The following is a 12,037-nucleotide window of genomic DNA, read 5'->3' as shown; positions in this document are numbered from 1 at the left end:
GATATTCTGCTTTTGATTTTAGAATTTTCTTTACGCATTATGTTTACTAATAGGACAGTAAAACGTTTAATATGTGTTTTGCATAAATAACTTTAAAGCTACTTGCAATTGCTACGCACTTCTATGCCATGGCTTCTGAACTGTAATTTCTCTCTTGTAGACATCAAACCAGAAAACCTCCTAATTAGTTACAATGACATCTTAAAACTCTGTGATTTTGGTAAGTTAAATAAGAAACGTTTCAAATTTTGATACATTGGGGAAAAACATTTAAAACACTTACAAGAACGCCTTGTGGAAATAGGTTGATCTTAAGCAACAAGTACATTAGTGGTTTACACTTTCAAGGGACCAATAAACCATAAATTGTATGAGACACATTAGTTGTTTAGAGAATTGCAATAGCAGGTCCCTGCAGCCTAACATTGGTGCTTTACATTTAAATGCTAGTCTTCTGAAATCTCAGCAGTTTCACAATCCTGAAACTTCTTTGCCCCTTTAGCTAGGGAGAAACCTTTAGCGGGTGCACGATGTACTGAGGGGACGCTTGGACATGCTCAAAGCCGATATATACTGTAGCAGTTTTTCGGCCACACTACCTCAATGCAAACAAAAGGAACAGATTTAAACTTCAGTAAACCCCTTCTTTTAACCTACAGTAGTGTAGGTGGGGAGTAGGCAATAGGCATGTCCGAGAATCATAGAGTAATGGCCATTGGTGGGTTACCTATCAATAGTCACCATTCATGGTAACGTTGATTGGTAACATCAATTGCGTGAAAGCTTCTGAAAGAGAACCATCAATGGTTTCACCCAATGATGGTCACCCCTACGTCCATTAAAACCACAGAGAGCCCAGAGGTAGAGGGTCACGGGAGTGTCAGTGGGCAGAGCTAAACTCCATGTCATGACATATTTGGGGTGGAGAATATTTGTTACTTCTGTATCATCTGGTTTTCCCCTATTGATGGGAAAAATATTCATCATTGATCATAAATAGTGGGCGTGATGCTGTGTGGGGATTCTTCCATTGAACCCACCTAGGAGTAAGTGCTGCATGCATCATCCAAATTTGAATCAATTCCTCTGCCATTACTGTGACTTATTAAGCTAATTAATGGAAATGAATGATATATAACACTAGTAACCTGTTTTGGCCCACTGTATACCTAACGGGGAGTAATAGGAAGGGGGTGGGGGCATCAAGGAAGGGGAGCCCCAAAGACAGTATACCATGCCCTAAGATTTACTAGTCATGATTTGCCTTTATTTGTTTTTATAACTTTTGTGTACTCCCTTGACTTCTTGATTATCATTGGTGTTTGCAGTTTTGGGAAATTTTTACAAAACTACAACCAGGTCTGAATCCTGTTCTAAATGCCAATATTTTATGAACTACTGTAGCTGGTAACATCTCTATAATTATTAGAATTTATATATATAATCACTGGAATTTTGCGGCAAAATTGCTGATTTGGAAATGCATTTTTAAAAAAGCATGTTATAAAGAACAGAACATTTATATTTCGGGCATGTAGTATTTCTTCATAAGAAAAATAGGTCCCCCATATTCCTCCCAAATGTATTTGTCTATTTATTGGACTTATATGAAGATTGTACTTATATTTGCACTAGGTGATTCATCGCGCCCTACGGGCGCTCTTCACACCGTCGTAAGGGGCTGCGCCCCCTTAATTTGTGAACATTTGCATATGAGAAAGATGGTTAGAATTGTATGAAAAATGGCCTGTATTGCAACTTGAGTTATAGGTGAAATGTGTTAAATAGAGAGCATATGATGTGGAAGGGGGTGTGTATTGTTTTGTTTAATTAAAAAGCGGTTACAGAGTAAGATGTACATTGATAGTGTGGATGGTACAGTGACATTTGTGGGTGTGGGGGGGCTGTGTGTGCATGTTGTTTAGGTGTGTGTGTGCAATAGTATAGTAGGGTGTTTCTGAGTCAGCGGCTCCCCACTGGCGGAGGTCACGACACAGGAAAACAGGAGGCTGGGTAGTGATAGGGGTTTGTGGGCATAAGGGGGACTAAAGAGGAGGGTGGGAGATACTGTGCAGCTTCTGCCAGTGGGTAAGGGTCCAGCGTGGCAGTACAGGATGGTGGCCCTTAGTATGTGTCTCCTCCTACTGGGTGGGAGTTCGGGTGCATGAGAGCAGGAGGCTGGGCTATGAGGCATGATAGGGGCATGTGGGCAAAACAGCGTCAGCGACTCCCCAGTGATGGAAGTTACGGTTCAGGAGAGCAGGAAGCTGGGTAATGATAGGGGTGTGTGAGTATACGGGGGACTAAAGAGGGGCTTAGGGGTGCCGTGAATTGCGGGAGGGGCGCGGGGGGTGCCGTGAATCAAGGGAGGGGGGGCGCAGATGTCGGCGAATCGCGGGAGAGGGTCCGCAAAGCGTGGGAGGGGGCAAGAATTGCGCGAGGGGGGGTTGCGAATCGCGGGAGGGGGGGTGGCGGGGGTCCGTGAATTGTGGGAGGGGGGGCAAAGGGCGCGATGAATCACCTAGTTGGTTATATATTCTTGTAGAAGGATGGTAGGATGTTGCTGTCATTCAGAATGCATTTACATAAACAGTAATAGTAGCAGTAAAAGGTCTGACTTAAAACACCTACAGTAAAACAGAACAGGTGTTATATATTATACAAAGAATTGGTTGATGATGTGTAGGTTGACGTGCCCATAGTTCATAGTTTGCTACAAGAAAAAATCAACACAGAAAGTTCAACACATGTAAATGTTGACATAAGTGTGGCACTTCATCGGTGTCCATGTCGACACATGAGAATGAATATGAAAACATTCCAAAAAAGAAAAATAAATCTTCAAAAACTCATGTCAACCTTTTTCATTGTCGACCATAGCCGTGCCAGTGTTTTGCATGTGCCATTTAATCCTGGGGTTGCCGTGAATCGCGCGGGGGTTAGGGGGGAGGGAGGAGGTGAGGGGTGTCCGCGAATCACGGGAGGAGGGGTCGTGGGGGGATGCCGTGAAATGCGGGAGGGGGGGGGGGTCGCGGGGGGTGTGGGTGCCACGAAATGTGGGAGGGGGGGGTGCGGGGGGTTGCAGTGATTCGCGGGAGGGTGGGTCGCGGGGGCGGGTGGTTGCCGCAATGACAGGAGGGGGGTCAGGGGTGGGGAATCGCGGTAGGGGGGGTCGTGGGGGGCACCGTGAACCGCGGGAGGGGGGGCCCAGCGCGAATCGTGGGAGGGGGGTTGCGGGGTGCCGTGAATCGCAGGAGGGGGGGGTGTCACGGGGTGGGGCCGCGAATCGCGGGAGTCACCGGGGGTGCCGCGAATTGCGGGGGGTGTGCTGCAAATCGCGGGAGGGGGGTCGCGGGGGGTGCCGCGAATCGCCACAAGAAAAAATCAACACAGAAAGTTCAACACATGTAAATGTTGACATAAGTGTCCATGTCGACACATGAGAATGAATATGAAAACATTCAAAAAAAGAAAAATAAATCTACAAAAACTCATGTCAACCTTTTTCATTGTCGACCATAGCCGTGCCAGTGTTTTGCATGTGCCATTTAATCCTGGGGTTCCCGTGAATCGCGGCGGTGGGGGCGGAAGGGAGGAGGTGAGGGGTGTCCGCGAATCACCGGAGGAGGGGGCATGGGTGGATGCCGTGAATTGCAGGAGGGGTGGTCGCGGGGGGGGGGGGGGTGTGGGTGCCGCGAATTGTGGGAGGGGGGGGCACGGGGGGTTGCAGTGAATCGCGGGAGGGGGGGCCCGGGGGATTGGCGCGAATCGTGGGAGGGGGGGTCGCAGGGTGCCGCGAATCGCAGGAGGGGGGGGGTGTCATGGGGTGGGGCCGCGAATCGCGGGAGTCACCGGGGGTGCCGCGAATTGCGGGGAGTGTGCTGCAAATCGCGGGAGGGGGGTCGCGGGGGGTGCCGCGAATCGCCACAAGAAAAAATCAACACAGAAAGGTCAACACATGTAAATGTTGACATAAGTGTGGCACTTCATTGGTGTCCATTTCGACACATGAGAATGAATATGAAAACATTGAAAAAGTGAAAAATAAATCTTGTCAACCTTTTTCATTGTCGACCATAGCCATGTCAGTGTTTTGCATGTGCCATTTAATCGTGGGGATGCCGTGAATGGGGGGGGGGAGGGAGGGAGGTGCATACCTCCCAACATGACCCTCTCCAGGAGGGACACATTGCTCTGTTTCTGGACTTTCTTCTTAATTAATGGATTACCATCACCTGTGCTTAAACACCTTTCTTATCAATTACCCTGTTTAAAACAGGTGATGACAGTCCACAACCCAGCGTTACAGCTCCAGACACACTTTGAGTGACAGATGTAGCCAAATATATAAGAGATTAGTATTCTTCTATTCTCCAAAAATTCATGTCCAGGTCACTGTGTTCCAAGGTGGAAGGTGGGTGGCTGGTTGCACTGTGTCTGCTGCCTCCCTGCATGCTGCTGCCTCAATGTGCATCTACTTGTACCCAGGGCATAAAGTGGTCATGCAGAGGTGGGGGAACTCATTTCTCTATGCCCACTAATTACCCCCCTTCCCCCCCCCCCTCCACTCCCCCAATTTGGAGTTTATAGTCATAGGAGGGTGACTGCAATCAGTCCCCAACACCAGCAGCAGGGCACCAGACAAACATAACAATGTTTCAGGATCCACCTGGGTGGATAAATGAAATGTCCAGTATTAAAGGTGACACTAGATCCCCTAGTGAGTTTGCAGTGGCCAGGTACCACGATCAGGGTGGCAGGACAATGAGGTTTGCAGGGTGTGGAGTGGGCTTATACATCAACCAGGAACTCCTTGTGTTGTTGAAAATGTGATTGTACACTCTGAGAAAGGATGTGTGTGCATGGTACAGATGAGAGCATGCCCCTTAGGATTGTAATTTACCCCCTGGCACCACCCCTTATGGCCAGCACCCATTGTGAGTGCAATCCTGGCCAATGGACCTTATTCTGGTTGACTCACAGACTGCGAATTTCGCAGGCATCCGAGACCCCCAGACACCACTCGCAAGGCCGCCAGCCCCCCCCCCCTCCCCGCTTAACATGCCTGCTATCCCCCACAGGCATGCAACTGGATGTTTTGCATAATCATCCATTAGCAGCATTGGGTGCGCGGGAGAAATCAATCGATTGTTGGTGACCATCGAATGATTTCTCCAAGGCTCGCAGATCTCTCACCTCTGTGGTGTCTCAGATCTCCGAGCCCCCTGTGCGGGAAGCGGGCGGGCAGCTGACATCTGCTGCTGTCAGCTGCCCGCCATCGCGCCATTACCATGGAAACGCCCATGAAACGCTGGGTGTTCCATATGGGCTGTGCCCCCGCGGCCGGCCCACGCCCCCTGCACTTCTAGGTGTGAACAGGACCCCCAAGCATCTGCGCATACACTAAAACAGAGTAGACACCATTGGGTAAATATGCCACTGGATATACTGTAGTTATCTGTATGCTTGCACAATCTCCAAGTGAGGTAGTGAACAGGACATGTAACCAAACAGATTTCCGAGCTGCCGAGAATGCGGGGCACTTACACCTAAACTGGGACAGTTGTGACATAAATTAATCTTATATATTTTATTCAGTTGTTTGTAACCTAAATTACAGATAAAATAGATTCATTACAGAACTGGATTTCCTTATTTATGATTGCAGGCTTTGCACGGAATTTGTCTGAAGGTAGCAATGCCAATTACACCGAATATGTGGCCACCCGATGGTACCGTTCTCCAGAACTGCTTTTGGGGTAAGTATTGTGGGCATTTATTCAAATTATGTTGTAGAAAACCAGTATTAAAATGAATACTGATTTATTTAAATGTGTTGTAATATATGTAGGCAGATATTTGTAACCAGGTCTTAAGATTCCTTGTTCCAATACTAGTTGCTTCAGGGGGATGGCATATTCCATTATTTGTCAGATGTTAATATAACACTTATACCAGGCATTCCCAACCACTGTCCTCAAGGCACACCAACAGTGCAGGTTTTAGTGATATCCAGGCTTCAGCACCGGGGACTTAATTAGTACCTGAGTGATTCTGATTTAACCATCTGTGCTGAAGCCTGGATATCACTAAAACCTGCACTGTTGGTGTGCCTTGAGGACCGTGGTTGGGAATGCCTGATTTATACATATAAAAAAAACTTGTGTAAGGGTAGTTTTCTTCTTAATAAATATACTTCTAGAGACTTTTAATGAACTACTGAGATGAAAAATGTTAGGGGTGGGGAATTTTTTGTCTGTTAAGGTGCCCATAAACGGTACGTTTTTTGCCTTGCAGTGTGATGCGCGCTCCCGCACACATCCCATCACAAAGTACAAAAAGTATGTTCAGCCCGTACTTTTTATACTAGATCGCATCTAGGCCAAAACTCACGGTGTTTAAGCATATCACATTTGTTTTGAACTAGATATGATCGAGTACAAAACGCAATGTTTGTGTGCACCTTTAGTTCCGGCATTACGCAAGAACTACTGGTTGAATTAGGATTGTGTTGTATGATTGTGTTGTATAGCTGTTGTATAGCTCAGTGACCTATGAAGAAACTGAGGTATTTGTTATCTCGATGTGACATCAGTGAAAATTGTATATAGCACATGTTACTTTGATAGGGAAGGTGGGCCCCTGTCAGCTATGGGCCCCATAGCCGCTGCACTCCCTGCATCTATTGTAGTTACTGTAGTACTGTGGGGAGAGGAGCAATGAAGGAATAACTAGGTGTTTGACACTGTGTGCTTTGTAAAATTAGTACCGCTGAGCAATAACAGACATCTATGTGAGTGAAGCCGTGAACAAACTAGTTGTCAATAACTGGGAAACTTTATCAATGCAAATTATATAGTAACCCATATGCAGCTGAATTGATAATGCTGTAGTATTAGGGTCTATTCTGCATGTGATCTCACAGAAAAAGATTCTTATAAACAGTATGCCTCCATCATGTTACAGAGCACTTAACTCAGGCCCACAAAGTACTGGATATAAAAATATTGGCCTCCATGTCATCCTCATCTCACTCCACTCCTTCACTCCGCACATTCAGGCCATCTCTCAGTCTTGCATCCACATCATGCAGATCACCAATATCCACCCTTTCTTATACCTGATGCCAGCTATGGACTAATCATACCAATTTTGGCTACTGTACCTGTTCCTAACTGACCTCCCTCCCACCCTCTCCGATCTTCCCCTTAATTCAGCCTCACTTCCACTCTGATCACTTTATGGCCGGTTTCACACACTCCGGCTCCTGCCGGACAGTGAAATCCTGCACAAACGGGGAGCCATGCCGCACACATTAGTTGTGAATGGACACTATTGAGTCCATTCACACGGGACGGCCACGGCCCGGCCGCACGGTTGCAGCCGGATCCCGCCACTGGAAGGGACGGCTGCCGGGATGTGGCCATCCCCTCCATGATAAAATACTGTGTGCTGCACGGCTTCCTGGCCGTACGGGTTTTCGCCGCCCGGCAGGAGCCTGAGCGTGTGAAATAGCCCTAACTCTTGCTCTAATCTTGAAATTGCTTGTTATTCCTCTATTCTGGAACTCATTCCATTGCCATACTAGACCCTCAACAGTCTTCTCAGCTTTCAATGCACACCAAAATTGTGTTGTTTTTTTATAAAATCCTACTTGTCCTCATAATTCATCACATATCTCCTCTGCACCTTCACCTAATATAGCTACTAGCCTAGGAATCCTGTCACCCTCCAACTATTAACTGTAAGCTGTCACGAATAGAGAGACCTCACCTCCGTTGTTTTCCTCTATCAATATCCACATCATCAATGCTCCACAGCCTTGTCTTCTACTTCTCTTCAGCAACTCCAACACTGATCGTCCATATTTTAGATACAGTGTATCGAGTACAGAATTGAGTTACCACTGCATGCTTCTTCAATTTAGGCTACAGTTAGATGCATACCTGGCCTCACCACCCCATCTGTGGAGTTATAGTAATGGTGTGTATGTATGCTATGTACTGCGGTAGCACAATTCATAGCTGTGCTGTATTGCACATATGCTCTCTTACTCTGTGATTCTGCAATTATTTTGTTTGTGGCAAAGTGTTAATATTAAAAGAAAAGAAAACCTTTAGCACTGTATGTACTATAGATCAGACAGTTCTAGGCATATGACAAATAATTCTGATAATAGTCAGTGGGCCTGATTCAGGTGCTTACATATGCGAATGTAGCAAGAGAAGCCTGGTGTAAGTAGATGAGATACTGTGCAAGATCTGGATGATGTGCTTGCACAGATAACCCACCATTGAATTTGCATGTAAGCCATCAGGTTTATGTACAAATCCAAATCAGGCTCATTATTCCTTATTCCTCATTGGAGGTTTTCATACTAAAGGAAACAAATTGGTACTTGTTTCCTAGCACGGCCACAATCGTATGGATCGTGTACCTTTAAGTTAAGGTACACGATCCATACAATGGTCCCGATTTCCTTTGAAATCAGGTCCATTTGGCCGGCTAGGACAAAATATCGGGGGCATCGCGTCGGTCGGGACCGTTAACAATGGTCCCGACGCGACCGACGCGATGCCCCCGATTTCCCCATAGGCTTCAATGTTAAAAAATATTTTAACATTGAAATCGTGTCGGGAAAGGTAAAATATCGGGGGCATTGCGTCGGTCGGGACCATTAACAATGGTCCCGACGCGATGCCCCCGATTTTTCCATAGGCTTCAATGTTAAAATATTTTTTAACATTGAAATAGTGAAAAAATGTGAAAAATGTGAAATGGGCCAATATGACCCATTTCACATTGTAGATGTCCCCGTCGTCACCCCACGATAGACGCCAACCCGAAGCGTGGCGAGCGCAGCGAGCCCGCGAGGGGCGGCGGTGCGCGTCCTCCGACCTTTTCATTCCCCTACTATCCACGTCGGCGTGGAGTTGAGAATAGAATAGTGTGGCGAGCGCAGCGAGCCACCGAGCCCGAAGCGTGGCGAGCGCAGCTAGCCCCGCGAGGGGACGCGTATAACTTCACAGGTATACGCGTCCCCTCGCGGGGCTCGCTGCGCTCGCCACGCTTCGGGCTCGGTGGCTCGCTGCGCTCGCCACACTATTCTATTCTCAACTCCACGCCGACGTGGATAGTAGGGGAATGAAAAGGTCGGAGGACGCGCACCGCCGCCCCTCGCGGGCTCGCTGCGCTCGCCACGCTTCGGGTTGGCGTCTATCGTGGGGTGGGGTGTACGCCGTTCAATTTGGGGGGGTTGGGAATATTTTACATTGAATTCAATGTAAAATCGGGTTCCAGGGACCCGATTTACATTTCATTAAAAAAAAAAATCGGGTCCAAAATCGGTCGGTCGCGTCGATCGCATCGCATCGCATGCGATGCGATCGACCCGATTTTTCCGACACGACCACCCCGATGTAAATCGGTGTGGCCGTGCTAGGAAACAAGTACCAACAAATTTAACAAATATAGATTTTACAAACAATATTCTATCTGAAAACAGAATAAAGGATTATATAACAGGTATATGGGTGTGTTGTTTGGATGGCGCAGGTGTTTTTAGGCTTAAATGCGGGATGTCACACCTGAGGGTTGAACTTGGCCTGGGGCTGGAACGTAGTGGAAGCTAGGGCTCTTAAATAACTTTCTTCACATAAGTGGTTGGACCTCAGGGAGATAGGTAGGTTCCAGGGCCCAAAGACGTGGCTGAGAATGCTGAGTACCGTAAAGGTAAGTATAATTTTGTTGGTAGCTGTATAGAGTCTGGGAATCTTCTGGGACTGAGGGAGGACTGTGGCCGGACTGGATCCAGAGGAATACTTGGAATTGGCTGGAATCGAATGAGGACTGTGACCAGACTGGATCCAGAGGAATACTTGGAATTGGCTGGAATCGAATGAGGACTGTGACCAGACTGGATCCATTGGTTGGAACCGAAGGATAGCAGATACTGGAATCAGTAGAAACCAGATGGGGAGCGGTTATCAGGACTGTCCGATGTTGACCATTGATGGTGAGGTTGTCATGGAGAATTGTACACTGCAGGTAAGTTGATATTTCTCAGATATGATAACAGTAACGCAGGCACAATGGTAGAAGAATGTGGTACTGTAGAGAGGAGCAGGAATGGTGATGAAGTAAACAGCAAGCAATGGTAGTCAATGGTAACTGTATATGCACTAGGAATCGTCTGTAACCGAAAGGAGATTACCAGTGTGACCACTGTGTATGCAGAACTAGGGTGAATCCACAGTACTGAATAACAGCAGAATTTCCACCGGAGCAGATCAGAAGATGCAGCTACGCTGGAGACATCATTGCTCTGGCAGATTGGTAGTCTAGATCCAGCATACTTATAGTGTTTACTGCCGGCAGATAGGCTGTAGCACGGTGATGTCAGAATTGGAGTTTATGGGTTTGTTGTGGAAAGTCATCTGAGTCCAAGATGGCCACACCCATGTCCGGGGAATGGAGGGAATCCTTGTGTGGTGGAAGCATGGCTGCTGCCTGCAAACATGGCAGTGAGACCAGGCATTGGGGAGCACTGTGTGTACCAAGTACCTGCAGCAGTAAAGAGTGCGCCAAGGTGTCAGGATGAGCACTGCTGGATGAGTCTCTTGAAAGCATACCTCAGAGCAAGCTTAGAGAGACACTTTAGTAAGAAAGTGTTTCTCATACTCTGCATCGTAACATGGGAGTTACAGGTGTTTTCTTTTACAAATTGGGTAAAATAACATAAACAAATCTACTTATTGTACATGCATTTATATGCATCGCAAATGTATCTAGAACATGCATTTCCTGGAAAACACTTGCTGTTTATTATATTTTTTATGTTTTACAAAAATGCAAAAATCCTCCATTTGATTCTTTTTATGAGCCCCAAATACTTAGCTTTTGGCCCCTAATGGGCTTTTTGGGATACTGACTGATTTCCCCATTTTTTTCCCACATATAACACAGATTTGACCAAAAATAATTTAATTTGCTCCTATTTTGCAGTAAAAAATTCGAATTTAATTTATATTCAGGCTAGGTAGCTTTAATTATCCTTTTGCTTTGCAACAAGGTCTACTAACACAGATACACAGAATACTACAAGCAAGAAATCTATATAATTTTTCCGTTACTGCCTTTTCCCAAACGAATTCATTTGTGCAATTTCGGGAATCATTATGTTAAAGAGAATGTTAAAAAATTAATTGGCATGTCCATTGGAGTCAGTAATTCTGCCAGCATTGTTCATTTCAGACTGGGAATTATTCCAAAGTATAGCAAATTAATTAGCATTTTCGTTAACGTACCAAATCATTTCCAGAGTGATGAGTTATGTTTGTTTTCAAGGTGATTCTGTGTTAATCATATTCTAAAAAAAAAAAATGGTTCAATTGATATTGCTCTCTGTCGCAATGTCTAGATTTCTAATTACCATATAATAGGATTGACAACATGTGCCACTCCAGAAATCGTGGAACAACAAGTCAGAGGGCAGCTTGAGAACCACAAAATGTAATATCTGGCTACAAAATTCACTAGAGAACATACAAAGCATTACTGAGGGACACAAAACATCTACTGTAATAGAATAATGACCGATAGTTGCTTAAAGCTTTTAAAATGGTTGATAATGATAAATGTCTGTTCTTTTCTCACGAAAAAAAATGTCTGATTCATCTTTCCCAGATTTCTAGCACATTTCACTCCATTATCTTTATTGGCCATAATAGCTCTGATTGCAAGTGTCAGAGAAAAGTACACATAGCAATCATTCACCTGTACACTGTACTTATGGGGATGGAACAGTGTTTCCTAATTTCTTAAGGAACTAGAGCAAGCATTTGCTTCAAGCCGTAATAGGCCAATTTAATTAACCCAGTTTTGCTGCAGTGCTTGTTACACATGGTAGAACTGCACATTGGAAGAACTTTGAAAGTAAGGCTAAATAAAGTATCTAAAATCCAACATTTACGCTTCTGTCTGGTTTACTCTTCAGAAGTTGGGCAAGCTGGGTCACTCATACTCTATGGGCTGTTTC

At 45.7% G+C, this 12,037-nt stretch overlaps 1 protein-coding gene across 9 annotated transcripts in view; it reads left to right on the top strand.

Annotated features, from left to right (window-relative positions):
* CDKL5 (cyclin dependent kinase like 5) overlaps positions 1-12,037 on the top strand; it is a 325,745-nt gene that overhangs the window by 228,503 nt on the left and 85,205 nt on the right. For all 9 annotated transcript variants that reach the window (XM_083172507.1, XM_083172502.1, XM_083172506.1 and 6 more), the window contains 2 exons: positions 161-220; positions 5,669-5,759. In XM_083172507.1, the coding sequence (XP_083028633.1) occupies positions 161-220; positions 5,669-5,759 (151 nt within the window). The remainder of the gene's footprint in view (positions 1-160; positions 221-5,668; positions 5,760-12,037) is intronic.

This window comes from Crinia signifera, chromosome 2 (assembly GCF_055691185.1).
Source record: "Crinia signifera chromosome 2, ASM5569118v1, whole genome shotgun sequence".
NCBI classification, from domain to species: Eukaryota; Metazoa; Chordata; class Amphibia; order Anura; family Myobatrachidae; genus Crinia; species Crinia signifera.
The sequence above is the reverse complement of the archived record's forward strand: the minus strand, read 5'-3'. Positions and strand labels throughout refer to the sequence as shown.